This window comes from Heptranchias perlo, unplaced genomic scaffold, assembly GCF_035084215.1.
Source record: "Heptranchias perlo isolate sHepPer1 unplaced genomic scaffold, sHepPer1.hap1 HAP1_SCAFFOLD_182, whole genome shotgun sequence".
Classification (NCBI taxonomy): Eukaryota; Metazoa; Chordata; class Chondrichthyes; order Hexanchiformes; family Hexanchidae; genus Heptranchias; species Heptranchias perlo.
The window spans coordinates 327,781-350,748 of record NW_027139099.1 but is presented as its reverse complement, the minus strand read 5'-3'; the positions used below and the strand labels follow the sequence as shown (position 1 = coordinate 350,748).

The following is a 22,968-nucleotide window of genomic DNA, read 5'->3' as shown; positions in this document are numbered from 1 at the left end:
CTTTAGTACTCTGGGATGTAGATTATCAGGCCCTGGGGATTTGTCAGCCTTTAGCCCCATTAATTTCCCTAGCACTATTTTTTTTTACTAATACTGATTTCCTTCAGTTCCTCCCTCTCGCTAGACCCTTGGTTCCCTAACATTTCTGGCAGGTTATTTGTGTCCTCCTTTGTGAAGACAGAACCAAAGTATGTGTTTAATTGTTCTGCCATTTCTTTGTTCCCCATTATAATTTCCCCCATTTCTGACTGTAAGGGACCTACATTTGTCTTCACTAATGTTTTTCTCTTGACATATGTATAGAAGCTTTTACAGTCAGTTTTTATGTTCCCTGCTAGTTTACTCTCATACTCTGATTAAGAGGGGAAAAATAATCTCTTTGTCCTCCTTTGCTGAATTCTGAACTGCTCCCAATCCTCAGGCTTGCCGCTTTTTCTGGCAATTCTGTATGTCTCCTCTTTGGATCTAATACTATTCCTAATTTCTTTTGTAAGCCACGGTTGAGCCACCTTTCCTGTTCTATTTTTGCGCCAGACAGGAATGTCTAATTGTTGTAATTCCTGCACACGTTCTTTAAATATTAGCCATTGCCTATCCACTGTCATCCCTTTTAGTAAAGTTCCCCAATCTATCATAGCCAACTCGCACCTCAGACTTTCGTAATTTCCTTTATTTAGATTCAGGACCCTTGTTTCAGATTCAACTACTTCACTCTCCATCTTAATGAGGAATTCTATCGTGTTATGGTCGCTCTTCCCTAAGGGACCCCGCACAACAATATTGTTAAATAATCCTTTCTCATTGCACAATACCCAGTCTAGGATCGCCTGTTCTCTAGTTGGTTCCTCAATGTATTGGTCTAGAAAACCATCACGTACACACTCCAGGAATTCCTCCCCCACAGTATTATTGCTAATTTGGTTTGACCAATCTATATGTAGATTAAAGTCACCCATGATTATAGTTGTACCCTTCTTGCATGCGTCTCTCATTTCCTGTTTAATGCCCTCCCCTACATCTCCACTACTGTTTGGGGGCCTATCGACAACCCCCACCAACGTTTTCTGCCCCTTGGTGTTTCTTAGCTCCACCCATACAGATTCCATATTGTGATTTTGCGAGCCAATATCCTTCCTCACTATTGCATTGATTTCCTCCTTTACTAACAACGCTACCCCACCTCCTTTCCCTTTTTGCCTGTCCTTCCTAAATATTGAATACCCCTGGGTGTTCAGTTCCCATCCTTGGTCACCCTGCAGCCATGTTTCCGTAATCGCAACTATATCATAATCGGTAATATCTATCTGCGCTGTTAATTCATCTAGCTTATTGCGAATGCTCCCCGCATTAAGACATAATGCCTTTAGACTTGTCTTTTTAAGATTGCCAGTCATCTTAGTTTTATTTTGCACTATGGCCCTATTTGTTTTTCACCCTTGTTTTCTCTGCCTTCCATTATTGCTTCTTCCCTTCCTGTCTTTTGTTTCTATCCTTGTTTCCCCCTCCTCTGTCTCCCTGCTCAGGTTCCCATCCCCCTGCTATTCTAGTTTAAACCTTCCCCAACAGCACTAGCAAACACCCCCACGAGGACATCGGTCCCGGTCCTGCTCAGGTGTAACCCTCCTGATTGTTCAGGTCCCACCTTCTCCAGAACCGGTCCCAATGTCCCAGGAATCTAAATCCCTCCCTCCTACACCATCCCTGCAGCCACGTATTCATCTGGTCTATTCTCCTGTTCCTATACTCACTAGCATGTGGCACTGGTAGTAATCCTGAGATCATTACTTCTGAGGTCCTGCTTTTTAATTTATCTCCTATCTCCTTAAATTCACCTTGCAGGACCTCATCCCTTCTTTTTAACCTATGTCATTGGTACTGATATGAACCACGACTACTGGCTGTTCACCCTCACCCTCCAGAATGCCCTGCAGCTGCTCCGTGACATCCTTCACCCTAGCACCAGGGAGGCAACATACCATCCTGAGTCACATTTGCAGCCGCAGAAACACCTATCTGTTCCCCTTACAATTGAATCCCCTGTCACTATAGCCCTGCCACTCTTATTCCTCCCCTCCTGTGCAGCAGAGCCACCCGTGGTGCCACGAACTTGGCTCTTGCTGCTTTCCCCTGATAAGCCATCTCCCCCAACAGTATCCAAAGCGGAATATCTGTTTGAGAGGGAGATGGCTCGATGGGACTCCTGCTCTACCTGCCTCGTCCTTTTACTCTGCCTGGCGGTCAGCCATTTCCTTTCTGCCTGCGTAATCTGTACCTGCGGTGTGACCACCTCACTGAACGTGCTATCCACGATAGTCTCAGCATCGTGGATGCTCCACAGTGAATCCACCCACAGCTCCAGCTCCGAAACGCGGTTAGCCAGTAGCTGCAGCTGGATGCACTTCCTGCACACATGGTCGCCAGGGACACCTGTAGTGTCCATGACCTCCCACATAGTGCAGGAGGAGCATATCACAGGTGCGAGCTCTGCTGCCATGACTTGCCTTAGATTTACACTGCATTCACCTCTCGGACTCTCTTCCCGCCCTCGGGACTCTCCTTTTACACCGCGCTCACCTCTCAGACTCTCTTCCCGCTTTCGGACTCTCCTAGAATAGTTTTGGAAAAGGACATGGAACGATCAAATGTAAAAATACTTAACTGGAGAAGGGTTAGTTTCAGTGAGTTGAAAAGGGATCTTGCCCAGGTGGATTGGAATCAAAAATTGGCAGGCAGAACAGTAATTAACAATGGGAGGCCTTCAAGGAGGAGTTGGATCGGGTACAGAGTAGACACGTCTCTACGAGGGGGAAAGGAAGGGCATCCAAAGCTAGAGCTCCCTGGATGACGAAAGATATAGAGATTAAAATGAAACAGGAAAAGGAGTTTTATGACAAATGTAAGGTTCATAATACAGTAAAGAACCAGGCTGAATACAGAAAGTACTGAGGAGATCTAAAAAAATGGAATAAGAGGAGCGAAGAGAGAGTATGAGAATAGATTAGCGACTAACATAAAATGGAATCTGAAAGACTTTTATGAACATGTAAATAGTAAAAGGGTAGTTAAAGGAAGGGTTGGGCCGATTATGGACAAAAAAAGGAGATCTTCTAGTGGAGGCAGAGGGCATGGCTGAGACACTAAATGAATACTTTGCATCCATCTTCACTGGAGAAGAGGATGCTGCCAATGTAGCAGTTAAGGAGGAGGTTGTAATGATACTGGATAGGAAAAAAATAGATAGAGGAGGTACTAAAAAGATTGGCAGTACTCAAAGTAGACAAGTTCCTCGGTCCAGGTGGGATGCATCCTAGGTTACTGAAGGAAGGGTGGAAATTGCAGGGGCTCTGGCCACAATTTTCCAATCCTCCTTCGATATGGGGATGGTGCCAGAGGACTGCAAATGTTACACCTGTGTCAAAAAAGGGGAGGGGGATAAACCCGGCAATTACAGGCCAGTCAGCATAACGTCAGTGGTGGGGAAACTTTTAGAGATAATTAATTGTCACTTGGAAAAGTATGGGCTCATAAATGAAAGTCAGCATGGATATGTTGATGGAAAATCGTCTTTGGCTAACTTGATTGAGTGCTTTGATGAAGGTAGTGCGGTTGATATTGTGTATCTGGACTTTCAAGAGGCATTTGGTAAAATACCACATAACAGACGAGTTAGCAAAATTAATAGGATTAAAGGGACAGCGGCAGCGTGGATACAAAATTGACTTATAAGGGACAGAAAGCAGAGTAGTGGTGAACGGTTGTTTTTCAGACTGGAGGGAAGTATAAAGCGGTGATCCCCAGGGGTCAGTATTAGGACCACTGCTCTTTTTGATATATATTAATGACCTGGACTTGGCTATAGAGGGTATAATTTCAAAGTTTGCAGATGACACGAAACTCGGAAATGTAGTAAACAGTGAGTAGAATAGTAACAGACTTCAGGAGGACACAGGCAGACTGGTGAAATGATACATTGCAGATGAAATTTAATGCAGAGAAGTGTGAGGGGATACATTTTGGTAGGAAGAATGAGGAGAGGCAATATAAACTAAATGGTACAATTTTAATGGGAGTGCAGGAACAGAGACACCTGGTGTGTATGTACACTAAATCTTTGAAGGTGGCAAGGCAAGTTGAGAAGGCTGTTAAAAAAGCATACAGGATCCTGGGTTTTATTAATAGAGGCAAGGAAGTTATGCTAAACCTTTATAAAACACTGGTTAGGCCTCAGCTGGAGTAGTGCGTTCAATTCTGGACACCACTTTAGAAAGGATGTGAAGGCGTTAGGTGTTCAAAATCATGAATGGTTTTGACAGAATAAATGAGAAACTGTTTCCAGTGGCAGAAGGTTCGGTAACGAGAGGACACAGATTTAACGTGATTGGCAAAAGAACCAAAGGCGACATGAGGAAACATTTTTTAACACAGCGAGTTGTAATGATCTGGAATTCACTGCCTGAAAGGGTGGTGGAAGCAGATTCAATAGTAACTTTCAAAAGGGAAATTGGATAAATACTTGAATGGAGAAAATTTACAGGGCTACAGGGAAAGAGCAGGGGAGTGGGACTAATTGGATAGCTCTTTCAAAGAGCCGACGCAGACACGATGGGCCGAATGGCCTCTGTCTGTGCTGTGATGCTATGCTCAGCACCCTATTAATGCCAACAGACTCTGAATGCACCAAGTATCAATGCTTGTACGCTCTTGGAAGGGTACAAATAATAAAAGCATCTTAATAAGGAATATCAGAGTAAGTTTATTAAACAGTACCCTTACCATACCTCATTGTTAACACCGTAGTAAAATGATTTGGGCTAATATTGATGCTGAATTTTGTCGATAGGTTCCCATGAATCTGTGTGGTGCTACAGACCATGGTTGGGAAGGTTCACTCTTATCCCTTACTAGTCTAAACTGCATTGCACGGCTATTTCCGTAACATCCTATTGACAAGTCTGCAATATTATGATCCTTATCCAATTACACAAATGCTGGAATACAGTAAACCCTCATGATAACTTGGTGTTTAGTAGCCCGACAAATCCCCATTATAAGAAGTCAGTACTGTAATAGGGTCTCCATATACCAGCACAGTCGTGGTCCAGAACTTACTTCAAGCCCAGTTTACTCAGTTACATTGCAAGAGCACCACATTAGTGGTTGTTTTAATGAGCTCCAGCAGAACAGGTTAGAGTATTTCCAAAAATACCTCACTGTGTGCTGTAACAATGACTTGAGGCATGATCACTCCCTCCACTCCACAATCAGTCTTCAGCATCTTTCCCTCACATGAATTCCCTCCCGAAACATCTCATATTATGAAGCACCTTCAGCCACTTCCCCAGTTTCCATCCTGCACCTGCTCAAGTGCAATCACCTTGGGACATTTTGCTATGTTTAAGGGGGTACAGGAACAGAGTCCTGGGGGTGCATGTACACAAATATTTGAAGGTGGCTGGACAAGTTGAGAAGGCTGTTAAAAAAGCATATGGGATCCTTGATTTTATAATCAGAGGCATAGAGATCAAAAGCAAGGAAGTTATACTAAACCTTTATAAATCATTGGTTAGGCCCCAGCTGAAGTAGAAACATAGAAAATTTACGGCACAGAAGGAGGCCATTTGGCCCATCGTGTTTGTGCCGGTCGAAATAGGCTTAACAGCCAGCCTAATCCCACTTTCCAGTACTTGGTCCGTAGCCTTGTAGGTTACGGCACTTCAAGTGTATATCCAAGTACCTTTTAAACGCAATGAGGGTTTCTGCCTCTACCACCCTTTCAGGTAGTGAGTTCCAGACTCCCACCACCCTCTGGGTGAAAAATTTTTTTCTTCCGCTCCCCAGTAGTGGGGCCACTTCTGGACACCACACTTTAGGAAGGCTGTCAAGGCCTTAGAGAAGGTGCAGAGGAGAGTTACCAGAATAGTACCAGGGATGAGGGACTTTACATGGAGAGACTGGAGAAGTTGGGATTGTTCTCCTTAAAGTAGAGAAGGTTAAGGGGAGATTTAGGTGTTCAAAATTATGAGGGGTTTTGATCGAGTAAATAAGGAGAAACTGTTTCCACTGGCAGGAAGGTCAGTAACCAGAGGACACAGATTTAAGATAATCAGCAAAGATATCCAGGGGGGAAACGAGGGGACATTATTTATTTTTTTATTAACAGAGTGAGTAGTTATGATCTGGAATGCACTGCCTTAAAGGGTGGTGAAAGCAGATTCAATAGTGACTTTCAAAAGGGAATTGGATAAATACGAGAAAATTTGTAGGGCTATGGGGAAAGATAGCTCTTTCAGAAGTAGAGAGTACAGGAGAGGGATGTCTTAATAGGACAAAGTCAGCATGGCTTTATGAAGGGGAAGTCATGTCTGACAAATTTGCTTGAGTTCTTTGAGGACATAACGTACAGGGTGGATAAAGGGGAACCAGTGGACGTAGTGTATTTAGACTTCCAGAAGGCATTCGACAAGGTGCCACATAAAAGATTATTGCTCAAGATAAAGAATCACTGGATTGGGGGTAATATTCTGGCATGGGTGGAGGATTGGTTATCAAACAGGAAGCAGAGAGTTGGGATAAATGGTTCATTTTCGGACTGGCAACCAGTAACCAGTGGTGTTCCACAGGGGTCGGTGCTGGGTCCCCAACTCTTTACAATCTATATTAACGATTTGGAGGAGGGGACCGAGTGCAACATATCAAAATTTGCAGATGATACAAAGATGGGAGGGAAAGTAGAGAGTGAGGAGGACATAAAAAACCTGCAAGGGGATATAGACAGGCTGGGTGAGTGGGCGGAGATTTGGCAGATGCAATATAATATTGGAAAATGTGAGGTTATGCACTTTGGCAGGAAAAATCAGAGAGCAAGTTATTTTCTTAATGGCGAGAGACTGGAAAGTACTGCAGTACAAAGGGATCTGGGGGTCCTAGTGCAAGAAAATCAAAAAGTTGGTATGCAGGTGCAGCAGGTGATCAAGAAAGCCAACGGAATGTTGGCTTTTATTGCTCGGGGGATAGAATATAAAAACAAGGAGGTATTGCTGCAGTTATATAAGGTATTGGTGAGACCGCACCTGGAATACTGCATACAGTTTTGGTCTCCATACTTAAGAAAAGACATACTTGCTCTCGAGGCAGTACAAAGAAGGTTCACTCGGTTAATCCCGGGGATGAGGGGGCGGACATATGAGGAGAGGTTGAGTAGATTGGGACTCTACTCATTGGAGTTCAGAAGAATGAGAGGCGATCTTATTGAAACATATAAGATTGTGAAGGGTCTTGATCGGGTGGATGCAGTAAGGATGTTCCCAAAGATGGGTGAAACTAGAACTAGGGGGCATAATCTTAGAATAAGGGGCTGCTCTTTCAAAACTGAGATGAGGAGAAACTTCTTCACTCAGAGGGTGGTGGGTCTGTGGAATTTGCTGCCCCAGGAAGCTGTGGAAGCTACATCATTAGATAAATTTAAAACAGAAATAGACAGTTTCCTAGAAGTAAAGGGAATTAGGGGTTATGGGGAGCGGGCAGGAAATTGGACATGAAGCTGAGTTCGGATCGGTCAATGCCCTGTGGGTGGCGGAGAGGGCCCAGGGGCTATGTGGCCGGGTCCTGCTCCGACTTCTTGTGTTCTTTAGATTTGTGGTTGGGATCAGATCAGCCATGATCTTATTGAATGGCGGAGCAGGCTCGAGGGGCCGATTGGCCTACTCCTGCTCCAATTTCTTATGTTCTTATGTTCTTATATTCTGGCATGGGTGGAGGATTGGTTATCTAACAGGAAGCAGAGAGTTGGGATAAATGGTTCATTCTCGGACTGGCAACCAGTGGCGTTCCGCAGGGGTCGGTGCTGGGTCCCCAACTCTTTACAATCTATATTAACGATTTGGAGGAGGGGACCGAGTGTAACATATCAAAGTTTGCAGATGATACAAAGATGGGAGGGAAAGTAGAGAGTGAGGAGGACATAAAAAACCTACAAGGGGATATAGACAGGCTGGGTGAGTGGGCGGAGATTTGGCAGATGCAATACAATATTGGAAAACGTGAGGTTATGCACTTTGGCAGGAAAAATCAGAGAGCAAGTTATTATCTTAATGGCAAGAAACTGGAAAGTACTGCAGTACAAAGGGATCTGGGGGTCCGAGTGCAAGAAAATCAAAAAGTTAGTATGCAGGTGCAGCAGGTGATCAAGAAGGCCAATGGAATGTTGGCTTTTATTGCTAGGGGGATAGAATATAAAAACAGGGAAGTATTGCTGCAGTTATATAAGGTATTGGTGAGACCGCACCTGGAATACTGCATACAGTTTTGGTGTCCATACTTAAGAAAAGACATACTTGCTCTCGAGGCAGTACAAAGAAGGTTCACTCGGTTAATCCCGGGGATGAGGGGGCGGACATATGAGGAGAGGTTGAGTAGATTGGGACTCTACTCATTGTAGTTCAGAAGAATGAGAGGCGATCTTATTGAAACATATAAGATTGTGAAGGGGCTTGATCGGGTGGATGCGGTAAGGATGTTCCCAAGGATGGGTGAAACTAGAACGAGGGGGCATAATCTTAGAATAAGGGGCTGCTCTTTCAAAACTGAGATGAGGAGAAACCTCTTCACTCAGAGGGTAGTAGGTCTGTGGAATTTGCTGCCCCAGGAAGCTGTGGAAGCTACATCATTAAATAAATTTAAAACAGAAATCGACAGTTTCCTAGAAGTAAAGGGAATTAGGGGTTACGGGGAGCGGGCAGGAAATTGGACATGAATTTAGATTTGAGGTTAGGATCAGATCAGCCATGATCTTATTGAATGGCGGAGCAGGCTCGAGGGGCCGATTGGCCTACTCCTGCTCCTATTTCTTATGTTCTTCCTGCAGTTATATAGGGCCTTGGTGAGACCACATCTGGAATATTGTGTGCAGTTTTGGTCTCCTTATCTGAGGAAGGATGTCCTTGCCATGGAGGGAGTGCAACGAAGGTTTACCAGACTGATGGCAGGACTGACGTATGAGGAGAGATTGGGTCGACTAGGCCTATATTCAATAGAGTTTAGAGGAATGAGAGGTGATCTCATCGAAACATATAAAATACTAACAAGGCTAGACAGACGAGATGCAGGGAGGATGTTCTCGATGGCTGGGGAGTCCAGAACCAGGGGTCGCAGTCTCAGGATACGGGGTATGCCATTTAGAACCGAGATGAGGAGAAATTTCTTTACTCAGAGGGTGATGAACCTGTGGAATTCTCTACCACAGAAGGCAGTGGAGACCAAGTCATTAGATGTATTCAAGAAGGAGATAGATATATTTCTTAATGCTAAAGGGATCAAGGGATATGGGGAAAATGCGGGAACAGGGTACTGAGTTAGACGATCAGCCATGATCATTTTGAATGGCAGAGCAGGCCTGAAGGGCCGAATGGCCTACTCTTGCTCCTATTTTCTATGTTTCTATCAAACAGCCAGCACAGGCACGATGAGCCGTATGGCCTCCTTCTGCCCTATATGATTCTCTGAAATGTGCGAATGTGCTGTACAAATCCAAGTTGTTCTTTAGGCACAGTGTGTTTCCAAGCTGTGGACACAAGGATGGTGCAATTTAACCAATCATATTGCTCAGGCGGAATTTCCAGCACTTACAAAGGCTCCAAAACTCAAACTTGGCCATTGTCTGATTAACGTGACTTTTCTCAGGGAAGTGGGGGTTGGGGAGAAAGAGAAGGCAGCAGGAGATAATGGTTTCTTTTGGGTCCGGTTGAATGCAAACTGACATCCCCAGTAATGGGAGACTGGAAGAGGGTAGCTAAAGTAAACATTGGTCCCTTAGAGGATGAGACTGGGGAAATAATAATGCAAAACAAGGAAATGGCAGAGGAATTGAACAGATATTTTGTATCTGTCTTCACAGTAGAAGACACTAATAACATACCAATAATAGTAGAAAATCAAGGGGCAAAGGGGAGGGAGGAACTAAAAACAATTACTATCACTAGAGAAAAAGTACGAGGTAAATTAATGGGTCCAAAGGATGACAAGTCCCCTGGACCTGATGGCTTGCATCTGAGGGTCTTAAAGGAAGTGGCTACAGAGATAGTGGATGCATTGGTTGTAATCTTCCAGAATTCACTAGATTCTGGAAAGGTCCCAGCGGATTGGAAAACTGCAAACGTAACACCCCTATTCATGAAGGGAGTGAGACAGAAAGCAGGTAACTATAGACCAGGTAGCCTAACATCTGTCATTGGGAAAATGCTAGAATCCATTATTAAGGAAGTAGTAGCAGGACATTTGGAGACTCATAATACAATCAAGGAGAGTCAACATGGTTTTATGAAGGGGAAATCATGTCTGACAAATTTATTTGAGTTCTTTGAGGAAGTAACGGGCAGGGTGGATAAAGGGAAACCAATGGATGCAGTATATTTGGATCTCCAAAAGGCATTCGATAAGGTGCCACATAAAAGATTACTGCACAAGAGCTCATGGTATTAGGGGTAATATGCAGGCATGGATAGAGGATTGGCTAACTAACAGAAAACAAAGAGTAGAGATAAAAGGGTCATTTTCAAAAAGGCAATCTGTAACTAGTGGGGTGCCGCAGGGATCAGTGCTGGGGCCTCAACTATTTACAATATATATCAATGACTTGGATGAAGGAACAGAGTGTCCTGCGGCCAAATTTGCTGATGATACAAAGATAGGTGGAAAAGCAAGTTGCGATGAGGACACAAAGTGTCTGCAAAGGGATATTGACAGGTTCAGTGAATGGGTAAAAATTTGGCAAATGGAATATAATGTGGGAAAATGTGAAGTCGTCCACTTTATGAAGGAGGAAAAATAAAAAAGCAAAATATTATTTGAATGGAGAAATACTACAAAATGCTGCGGTACAGAGGGATCTGGGTGTCCTCGTACATGAAACACAAAAAGTCAACATACAGGTGCAGCAGATAATCCGGAAGGCAAACGGAATATTGGCCTTTATTTCTAGGGGGATGGAGTATAAAAGCAGGGAAGTCATGCTATGGGTGAGATCCTGAATGAATATTTCACATCGGTATTTACGGTTGAGAAAGGCATGGATGTTAGGGAACTTGGGGAAATAAATAGTGATGTCTTGAGGAGTGTACATATTACAGAGAGGGAGGTGCTGGAAGTCTTAACGCGCATCAAGGTAGATAAATCTCCGGGACCTGATGAAATGTATCCCAGGACGTTATGGGAGGTTAGGGAGGAAATTGCGGGCCCCCTAGCAGAGATATTTGAATCATCCACCGCGACAGGTGAGGTGCCTGAAGATTGGAGGGTAGCAAATGTTGTGCCTTTGTTTAAGAAGGGCGGCAGGGAAAAGCCTGGGAACTACAGACCAGTGAGCCTGACATCTGTAGTGGGTAAGTTGTTAGAGGGTATTCTGAGGGACAGGATCTACAGGCATTTGGAGAGGCAGGGACTAATTAGGAACAGTCAGCATGGTTTTGTGAGAGGAAAATCATGTCTCACGAATTTGATTGAGTTTTTTGAAGGGGTAACCAAGAAGATAGATGAGGGCTGTGCAGTAGACGTGGTCTACATGGACTTCAGCAAAGCATTTGACAAGGTACCGCATGGTAGGTTGTTTTTTTTTTTCTTTTCTTCTTTGTTTTTTTTAGAATCATAGAAGTTACAACATGGAAACAGGCCCTTCGGCCCAACATGTCCATGTCACCCAGTTTATACCACTAAGCTAGTCCCAATTGCCTGCACTTGGCCCATATCCCTCGATACCCATCTTACCCATGTAACTGTCCAAATGCTTTTTAAAAGACAAAATTGTACCCGCCTCTACTACTGCCTCTGGCAGCTCGTTCCAGACACTCACCACCCTTTGAGTGAAAAAATTGCCCCTCTGGATCCTTTTGTATCTCTCCCCTCTCACCTTAAATCTGTGCCCCCTCGTTATAGACTCCCCTACCTTTGGGAAAAGATTTTGACTATCGACCTTATCTATGCCCCTCATAATTTTATAGACTTCTATAAGATCACCCCTTAACCTCCTACTCTCCAGGGAATAAAGTCCCAGTCTGTCTAACCTCTCCCTGTAAGTCAAACCATCAAGTCCCGGTAGCATCCTAGTAAATCTTTTCTGCACTCTTTCTAGTTTAATAATATCCTTTCTATAATAGGGTGACCAGAACTGTACACAGTACTCCAAGTGTGGCCTCACCAATGCCCTGTACAACTTCAACAAGACATCCCAACTCCTGCATTCAATGTTCTGACCAATGAAACCAAGCATGCTGAATGCCTTCTTCACCACCCTATCCACCTGTGACTCCACTTTCAAGGAGCTATGAATCTGTACTCCTAGATCTCTTTGTTCTATAACTCTCCCCAACGCCCTACCATTAACGGAGTAGGTCCTGGCCCGATTCGATCTACCAAAATGCATCACCTCACATTTATCTAAATTAAACTCCATCTGCCATTCATCGGCCCACTGGCCCAATTTATCAAGATCCCGTTGCAATCCCAGATAACCTTCTTCACTGTCCACAATGCCACCAATCTTGGTGTCATCTGCAAACTTACTAACCATGCTTCCTAAATTCTCATCCAAATCATTAATATAAATAACAAATAACAGCGGACCCAGCACCGATCCCTGAGGCACACCGCTGGACACAGGCATCCAGTTTGAAAAACAACCCTCGACAACCACCCTCTGTCTTCTGTCGTCAAGCCAATTTTGTATCCAATTGGCTACCTCACCTTGGATCCCATGAGATTTAACCTTATGTAACAACCTACCATGCGGTACCTTGTCAAATGCTTTGCTGAAGTCCATGTAGACCACGTCTACTGCACAGCCCTCATCTATCTTCTTGGTTACCCCTTCAAAAAACTCAATCAAATTCGTGAGACATGATTTTCCTCTCACAAAACCATGCTGACTGTTCCTAATTAGTCCCTGCCTCTCCAAATGCCTGTAGATTCTGTCCCTCAGAATACCCTCTAACAACTTACCCACTACAGATGTCAGGCTCACTGGTCTGTAGTTCCCAGGCTTTTCCCTGCCGCCCTTCTTAAACAAAGGCACAACATTTGCTACCCTCCAATCTTCAGGCACCTCACCTGTAGCGGTGGATGATTCAAATATCTCTGCTAGGGGACCCGCAATTTCCTCCCTAACCTCCCATAACGTCCTGGGATACATTTCATCAGGTCCCGGAGATTTATCTACCTTGATGCGCGTTAAGACTTCCAGCACCTCCCTCTCTGTAATATGTACACTCCTCAAGACATCACTATTTATTTCCCCAAGTTCCCTAACATCCATGCCTTTCTCAACCGTAAATACCGATGTGAAATATTCATTCAGGATCTCACCCATCTCTTGTGGTTCCGCACATAGATGACCTTGTTGATCCTTAAGAGGCCCTACTCTCTCCCTAGTTACCCTTTTGCCCTTTATGTATTTGTAGAAGCTCTTTGGATTCACCTTTGCCTGATCTGCCAAAGCAATCTCATATCCCCTTTTTGCCCTCCTGATTTCTCTCTTAACTCTACTCCGGCAATCTCTATACTCTTCAAGGGATCCACTTGATCCCAGCTGCCTATGCATGTCATATGCCTCCTTCTTATTTTTGACTAGTGCCTCAATCTCCCGAGTCATCCAAGGTTCCCTACTTCTACCAGCCTTGCCCTTCACTTTATAAGGAATGTGCTTACCCTGAACCCTGGTTAACACACTTTTGAAAGCCTCCCACTTACCAGACGTCCCTTTGCCTGCCAACAGACTCTCCCAATCAACTTCTGAAAGTTCCTGTCTAATACCATCAAAATTGGCCTTTCCCCAATTTAGAATTTTAACTTTTGGGCCAGACCTATCCTTCTCCATAGCTATCTTAAAACTAATGGAATTATGATCACTGGTCCCAAAGTGATCCCTCACTAACACTTCTGTCACCTGCCCTTCCTTATTTCCCAAGAGGAGGTCAAGTTTTGCCCCCTCTCTAGTCGGGCCATCCACATACTGAATGAGAAATTCCTCCTGAATACACTCAACAAATTTCTCTCCATCCAAGCCCCTAATGCTATGGCTGTCCCAGTCAATGTTGGGAAAGTTAAAGTCCCCTACTATTACCACCCTATTTTTCTTGCAGCTGTCTGTAATCTCCTTACATATTTGCTCCTCAATTTCCCATTGACTATTTGGGGGTCTGTAGTACAATCCTATCAAAGTGATCTCTCCCTTCTTATTTTTCAGTTCTACCCATATGGACTCAGTGGGCGAACCCTCGGATATATCCCCTCTCACTACTGCCGTGATGTTCTCCCTAATCAAGAACGCAACTCCCCCTCCTCTCTTACCTCCTGCTCTATCTTTCCTATAGCATCTGTACCCTGGAACATTGAGCTGCCAGTCCTGCCCCTCCCTTAGCCATGTTTCAGTAATAGCTATAACATCCCAGTCCCATGTACCCATCCATGCCCTGAGTTCATCTGCCTTGCCCATCAGACTTCTTGCATTGAAATAAATGCAGTTTAATCTAGACTTCCCTTGGTCTTTGCCCTGCTTTCTCAGACCATCTGTCCGGTCATGTTCTGTACACTCTCCCTTACTGCCTTTTGTTTCTGTCACCACTTTATTTCCCACTGACTTCCTGCATCGGTTCCCATCCCCCTGCCACATTAGTTTAAACCCTCCCCAACAGCACTGGCAAACACTCCCCCTAGGACATTGTTACATAAGGTTAAATCTCATGGGATCCAAGGTGAGGTAGCCAATTGGATACAAAATTGGCTTGACGACAGAAGACAGAGGGTGGTTGTCGAGGGTTGTTTTTCAAACTGGATGCCTGTGTCCAGCGGTGTGCCTCAGGGATCGGTGCTGGGTCCGCTGTTATTTGTTATTTATATTAATGATTTGGATGAGAATTTAGGAGGCATGGTTAGTAAGTTTGCAGATGACACCAAGATTGGTGGCATTGTGGACAGTGAAGAAGGTTATCTAGGATTGCAACGGGATCTTGATAAATTGGGCCAGTGGGCCGATGAATGGCAGATGGAGTTTAATTTAGATAAATGTGAGGTGATGCATTTTGGTAGATCGAATCGGGCCAGGACCTACTCCGTTAATGGTAGGGCGTTGGGGAGAGTTATAGAACAAAGAGATCTAGGAGTACAGATTCATAGCTCCTTGAAAGTGGAGTCACAGGTGGATAGGGTGGTGAAGAAGGCATTCAGCATGCTTGGTTTCATTGGTCAGAACATTGAATGCAGGAGTTGGGATGTCTTGTTGAAGTTGTACAGGGCATTGGTGAGGCCACACTTGGAGTACTGTGTACAGTTCTGGTCACCCTATTATAGAAAGGATATTATTAAACTAGAAAGAGTGCAGAAAAGATTTACTAGGATGCTACCGGGACTTGATGGTTTGACTTACAGGGAGAGGTTAGACAGACTGGGACTTTATTCCCTGGAGAGTAGGAGGTTAAGGGGTGATCTTATATAAAATAATGAGGGGCATAGATAAGGTCGATAGTCAAAATCTTTTCCCAAAGGTAGGGGAGTCTATAACGAGGGGGCACAGATTTAAGGTGAGAGGGGAGAGATACAAAAGGATCCAGAGGGGCAATTTTTTCACTCAAAGGGTTGTGAGTGTCTGGAACGAGCTGCCAGAGGCAGTAGTAGAGGCGGGTACAATTTTGTCTTTTAAAAAGCATTTGGACAGTTACATGGGGAAGATGGGTATCGAGGGATATGGGCCAAGTGCAGGCAATTGGGACTAGCTTAGTGGTATAAACTGGGCGACATGGACATGTTGGGCCGAAGGGCCTGTTTCCATGTTGTAACTTCTATGATTCTATGATTCTAGGGTGCTGGTGAGAGCACACCTGGAGTACTGTGTGCAGTTCTGGTGCCCTTATTTAAGGAAGGACATACTTGCATTGGAGGCAGTTCAGAGAAGGTTCACTAGGTTGATTCCGGGTATGGAAGGGTTGTCTTATGAGGAGAGATTGAACAGGTTGGGTCTATACTCATTGGAGTTTAGGAGAATGAGAGGCGATCTTATTGAAACATACAAGATTGTGAGGGGACTCGATAGGGTCGATGCTGAGAGGATGTTACCCCTCACGGGGGAATCTGAAACTAGGGGGCAGTGTCTCAGAATCAGGGGTCGCACGTTTTCGACGGAAATGAGGAGGAATTTCTTCTCCCAGAGGGTCGTGAATCTTTGGAATTCTTTACCCCAAAAAGCCGTGGAGGCCGAGTCACTGAATACATTCAAGGCTCTGAGTTAGATAAATTTTTGATCAGCAAGGGAGTCAAAGGATATGGGGAAAGGGCGGGAAAGTGGAGTTGAGGTAAAAATCAGATCAGCCATGATCTCAATAAATGGCGGAGCAGGCTCAAGGGGCCGAAAGGCCTACGCCTATCTCTTATGGAACCAAACTAGCCTTCTTTCGCTGACACTGAATCCGATATCTCAGTCAAGAAGCTCTGTGCTGAGCAATTAATCTTAGTCAGGGGAGCAGCGGTGGATGCTATGAGAGGCCCCAGCCACGGGGTGGGGTGGGCATTTCCTGCTCCTGATCTCCACCAGGTGACCTTTGTTGGGACTGTGTAGGCAGGAAGCGATGGCTCAGTTGGAGTCAACCCAATGCTCCAACAATATGACAACAACGCATGAAGGCTAGCTATTTGGGCCAGATACTGAAGATCTGCTGCTGCTTGTGGAACTACACCCCAACATAAAGTGGAGTTTTCAGAAAGGGAAAGAACGAAAAAAGCATATGCTTTGATGCAGCACCATTTGTGTGGATTAAATGTTTACAACGATGTGGTTCTTGCTGTTTCTGCAACACTGGGGTCTGAAGCCCCAGCCGAAATTAAAAGCAGCACTGGTCTCATTGTTTCTACATTGGCCAAGTACACCATCGTATCCATCCTAACAGAAGGAAAGTTCAAGACTTAGTTTTGTACAAATCGGTGATTAAAGGGAACTCTCGATGTGCTGCATGCCACTTTTTGGCATATTAAATCAGGGTCCGCAGACTTGCAAAGAGACTGACTAAATCTGTTCGAATAAGATAAATAGTTGAAGGGTTATGATGTCAGTTTCAGTGGTTTTCCACTGCATGTTCAATAACCTGCTCCTGCTTGGAAGTGAGGAAATTATGCTTCCATGTTAGAGCCTTAATCAGACCCCATCTGGAGTACTGCATTCTGTTCTGGGCATCGAACCTCAGGAAAAGTATACTGATCTTGGTGGGGGTGCAGCGCAGATTCACCAGAATGATACCAGGGCAGTGGATACATAAAGGGTAGTCGAATTCTGGAACACTCTCACCTCAAAGACTGGCTGCTCGGTCAACTGAAATTGTCAAGTCTGAGACTGATAAGACTTTTGTTCGGTAAGGTTATCGAACAGTATGGTGAAAGAGTGGGTGAATGGAGTTGAGGTGCAGGCTCGAGGGACTGATTGGCCCACTCCTATATTTTGTGGCAGCCTTTAAAAACTATGTGGGGCCTCCTCAGGAAAGAATTCTTTCTTCAGACTTTTTGGGCCATTTTTATCTGCCCTGGTAAAGTGAAAACACACTAGCCATCCTAACCCATATACACCATAATGGATTTTCCAACCTAAACTACATGGCAAAACGTAGAGAAGGGTCCTCAGCCCAACTACCTTCAGCTGTTTCATCAATGAACTTCCCTCAGTCATAAGGTCAAGAGTGCAACTTCACTGAGGATCTCACAATGTACAGCTCCATTCACAACTCTCTGGCAAGGCCAGCATTTATTGCTCATCTCTAGTTGCCCTTGAGAAGGTGGTGGTGGGCCTACTTCTTCAACCACTGCAGTCTCCGTGTGGTGAAGATACTCCCACAATGCTGTTAGGTAGGGAGTTCAAGGATTTTGACCCAGCGACAATGAAGGGACAGCAATATATGTCCCAAGTCGGGATGGTGAGAGACTTGGAGGGGAACTTGCTGTGCCCATACACCTGCTGCCCACTTCCTTCTAGGTGGTGGAGCTCATAGGTTTGGGAGGTGCTGCCGAAGAAATCTTGACTTGCTGCAGTGCATCCCGTAGACAGTACACACTGCAGCCATGGTGCACCATGGTGGAGGGGTTGATGTTTAAGGTGGTGCATGGCGTGCTGATCAAGCAGACTGCTTTGTCCTGCATGGTGTCAAGTAGTGTTGTTGGGGCTGCCCCCATCCAGGCAAGTGGAGCGTATTCCATCACACTCCTGACTTGTGCCATGTAGATAGTGGAAAGGCTTTGGGGAGTGAAAAGGTGAGCCACTCGCCACAGAATATCCAGCCTCTGACCTGCTTTGGTAGCCGTTGGTAATGGTAAAGCCATTGAATGTCATGGGGTGATGGTTAGGATCTCTCTTGTTGGAGATGTAATTGCCTGGCACAAATGTTACTTGCCACTTATCAGCCCAAGCCTGGATGTTGTCCAGGTCTTGCTGCTGTCCAGGTCTTGCTGCATGTGGGCTCGGACTGCTTCATTATCTGAGGGATTGCGAATGGAACTGAACACACTGCAATCATCAGCAAAGAGCCCACTTCTGACCTTATGATGGAGGGAAGGTCATTGATGAAACAGCTGGAGATAGTTGGGCCGAGGACACTGCTCTGAGGAACTCCTGCAGCGATGTCCTGAGAAGAGCGGCCTTCAACAACAATCATCTTCCTTTGTGCCGGGTATGACTCCAGCCACTGAAGAGCTATCCCCCTGCTCACCACTGACTTCAGTTTTATTTGGGCTCCATAGGTGCCACACTCAGTCAAATGCTGCCTTGATGTCAAGGGCAGCCATTCTCACCCCACCTCTGGAATTCAGCTCGTATCCATGTCTGGACCAAGGATATAATACAGTCTAGAGCCGAGAGGTCCTGGCAGAACGCAAACTGAACATTGGCGAGCAGGTTATTGGTAAGTACCGCTCGATAGCACTGTTGACGATTCTTTCACTCACTTTGCTGATGAGTGGGAATAGGCTGATGGGGTGGTAATTGGCCAGGTTGGATTTATCCTGCTTTTTGTGGGCAGAACATACTTTGGCATCTACCTGACAATGTGGAAAATTGCCCATGTTGTAGCTGCACTGGAACAGCGTGGCTAGTTCTGGAGCACAGGTCTACAGCACTACAGCTGAGATGTTTTGGGGGCCCGTGGCCTTTGCTGTGTCCAGTGCACTCAGCCATTTCTTGACGTCACGTGGAGTAAACCAAATTGGCTGAAGATTGGCAACTGTGATGGTGGGCACCCCAGGAGGAGGCTGAGAAGGAGCATCCACTCAGCACTTCCAGCTGAAGCGGGATGCAACGCTTCAGCCCTGTCTTTTGTACTCACGTGATGGGCTCCACCATCGTTGAGGATCGGAAGCCTCCTCCTCCTCCTGTTAGTTGCTGAATTGTCCATCATGGTTCATGACTGGTGGCAGGGCTGCAGAGCTTTGATCTGATCCGTTGGTCGTAGGATCGCTTAGCTCTGTCTATAGCATGCTGCTTATGCTGTTTAGCACGCACATCATCATGTGTTGTAGCTTCACTAGGTTGGCACCTAGTGCTGCTCCTTACACTCCTCATTGAACAAGAGGTGTCCCCCTGACTTGATGGTGATGGAGGAGTGAGGGATCTGTTGGGCCTTGACGTTTTAGGTTGTAGTGGTATACAACTGCTGCTGATGGCCCACAGCGCCACATGGATGTTCATTTTTGACCTGCTCGAGCTGTTCTCAATCTATCCCACTTAGAACAGTATCACAAAACACTATGGCCCGTGTCCTCAGTGTGAAGACAGGACTTGGTCTCCACAAGGACTGTGTGGTGGTCACTCCTACCAATGCTGTCGTGGACAGACGCATCTGTGAGGACCAAGTCAAATAGGTTATTCCTTTGAGGAAACTTTACTCCTTATCTAACCGTACTGTACCTGTCCTAGGTTGTCAGTCTAATGTAGGTGGTACTACGATGATGGTGGAATACACCTTGATGCTACACACTTCGTTGTAATAGTTAGCTCAATCATTTTCAATCAGGAACTCTTTTCTAACCACAACTATTTGGGGCAAACTGTGTCTACTAACAAAGTTTGGAGTTTATAAAAACATTGTTGGAGCAAGAAAAGAAATGTGAGAATTAGACATACACAAGACTACAGTAATGGGGGTTTCACAATTTGAAATAGGGGTCGGGGTAAGAATGCATAGCATCAAAAGTAAAGCACTGCTGTCTGTTAAGATCTGTAACTGTAGATGTGCACTGCTCCAAACCTGGGCAGCCATCAAACCTGAAACTGTCAAAGATAGAAGGGTGCATTTTCCATAATCAGTCATATTACAAGAAAAATCTTTTGGGTGGGTGGAGTGACAGGTAAAGAAGCCAACCCTATAGAGAAAATATTTAAAGGCCACATAACAATGTAAAGTTAATTTTATTATATGCTGCTGTGCTAATGTTCTGCCACTGGAGGGTGTTCCCTGCATTACTAAATGTTATAATTCACTGGAGCTCAAATCTGGACAAGAATCCCTACAAACAGACCAAGGAACTCAATACAAAACTATACATGAAACTTGAAAAGGGCTCATCACAATTAAGCAACTGTTAAAAAGTAAAATCAGTACCTTTACTTGGCTTGGAGGGCAGTCTACTCTTGGATTTGCTGGAACTCCTTGATGCATTTTTGTCTTCCGTGTCCTTGATAAATTTCTGCACTTCATCAAAAGGCAGTTTATGGAGAACCACAACAGGCTTGATCACTTTCTTCAGGTCCTCCACTAAATCCATTTTTTCCACCTTTACTTTTAATTCATTCTTATCCACTGACTTTCTCAATTCCTTCTGCTCATTGCAAACATTACCATCCTTATCCCGCTTGATTTTTGGAATTACAAAGTTTTTTAGTGCATCAGACCTTCCTCCCCCCAGTAGATAGCTGGGAAATTTTTCTTTATCAGAAAGGGGTTTGGGAGTCTCTGGTTTCACTCTGCTCCCCTCAGATCTCCGGTCGTCCCTGTCTTTACTGCTCAATGTTCCTGACGGAATGTCTGATCTTCTACTCTGCTTCAATGCAGTTCGATCTTTAATTTCAGATTTTATTTTCCCAGGCTCTCTGTTATCCTGTTTAACTCTGGGACTTTCTGATCGCAATCTCTGCTCTTCTGGTGAACGGCGCTCCCCTCTGTCCCCCTGCTCCCCTCTGTCCCCCCGCTCCCCTCTGTCCCCCCGCTCCCCTCTGTCCCCCCGCTCCCCTCTGTCCCCCCGCTCCCCTCTGTCCCCCCGCTCCCCTCTGTCCCCCCGCTCCCCTCTGTCCCCCCGCTCCCCTCTGTCCCCCCGCTCCCCTCTGTCCCCCCGCTCCCCTCTGTCCCCCAAATCAGAACGTGCTTTCTTTTCCCCCCTCACTGGTTTTGAGCAGTCTGTCCTGTTATGTTTAGAAGTCTCATTTCGACTAAGTTTAGAATCAGACTCGCTCTTGCTCAGTTTTGGGGTCTCTGGTCTCCTGACCTTTGATGGATCCACTTTTCCCTTTTCAGGATCATTTTTCTCATCTACTTTCTGTTTCTGGGTTTCCTGATGCAGCTCTCGTTTATCTTTGGGAGTCTCTGAACTCTGCCGTCCCTCGGGTCGTGGTTTTGGTGTTTCTGATCTACTCTCAGCTTTCATTTTTGTATGTTCAGATTTGCCCTCATGTTTGTGTTTAGATATTTCAGGTCTCTTCTCTGGTGTTTGTTTAGCCACATCTCGCCTGTTGTCGTGCTTTACTTTTGGTGTCTCTGGTCGGCTATCACTCTTCTGTTTTGGAGTTTCCGGCCTGGGTTTGATCACATCAGGCCGGCTGTCGTTCTTTTGACTGTCGTCCATTTGTCCCTCATTTTCAGATTTCCTCCTGGGAATCTCTGGGTGGTTTTCTGGCTTAGGTTTTAATGTTCCCGTTGTATCTTCTTGCCGTGTAATTAAAGTCCCTTCAGTGCCCTGCCGGGCCAACTCCGAAGACTTCTTCACATTTTCTGAATCAGGGGGAGGGGCTGCTTGTCCATCAGTTCTTCCTGCCTGTTGCAGATCAATACTGACCAGGAGAGCAGGCCTGTTTGCACCACCCCCACTACCACCTCCTCCTCCTCCTCCTCCTCCAGCAGGCTCTTGGGGGAATGAGTCTTGTTTCCGTTTTTTTAAGGGCTTGTCTAAGAAAAAGGAATAAAGTTAAATATCACTTTCATGTACTTGCACAATATAATGCAATTATATCAAAAGACAGTATAATGCGGAGGGCTGGGGGGTGGATTCACCTTACATTTTCTGGGAAAAGGATGAAATTACTCCAGGTGTGATCTATCACTTGACTTGCACTGGTCACACCACATTTAGTGTACTGGAAAAGGTGAGAAAGGAATAAGACAGAGTCCAAGACCGAAGTGGATGAGCTAGGAGGAAAGATTAGAGAAGCTCAAACTCTGCACCCCAAAACAAATGCAGTTAAGGAGTGGGAAACATCATTTGAGGTACATCAAATATTTAATGTACATAAAAGGTAAATCCGGATTACCTTAAAAATATTCCAGTTTGGCAGGATCAGGTTTAAAATTAGTTAAATGTAAATTTAATAAGCAATATAAAGTATTTCTTTACTCAAAGTTGGATAAAAATTTGGAATGATCTGACAGGACAGTGGAAACACATATTTAAGTGGTTAAATTCGGAGATGGGAAAGGCAAATTATTAAAAGGGTGAGCTTCGATGGGTGGTCTGACAGCTTACAGCCATAATATCCTCGCCACCGTGATATGGTTAACCGGTTAAATCCAGTCCTTTTTGTAGAAAATGTAGTCTTCATCCAATTTTGGGGGGGGGGGGGGGGGGGGGGGGAGAAAAGAGAGATGGGGGGGAATGTATCCACCCACATAGTAATAATCCAGGAAAGCACTTTTTTTTCAAAAAGTGGGGACTTTATAAAGCATAGGATGGCATAACTTGGTAGGAATC

The 22,968-nt window shown here is 45.0% G+C and overlaps 1 protein-coding gene across 1 annotated transcript in view; it reads right to left on the bottom strand.

The window, feature by feature from the left end:
* Nucleotides 1–22,968, bottom strand: part of nipblb (NIPBL cohesin loading factor b) — a 690,432-nt gene that overhangs the window by 380,072 nt on the left and 287,392 nt on the right. The window contains exons 11-12 of the mRNA XM_067977852.1: nucleotides 21,326–22,169; nucleotides 20,613–21,169 (exon numbers count right to left, since the gene is read on the bottom strand). Of these exons, the coding sequence (XP_067833953.1) occupies nucleotides 20,613–21,169; nucleotides 21,326–22,169 (1,401 nt within the window). The remainder of the gene's footprint in view (nucleotides 1–20,612; nucleotides 21,170–21,325; nucleotides 22,170–22,968) is intronic.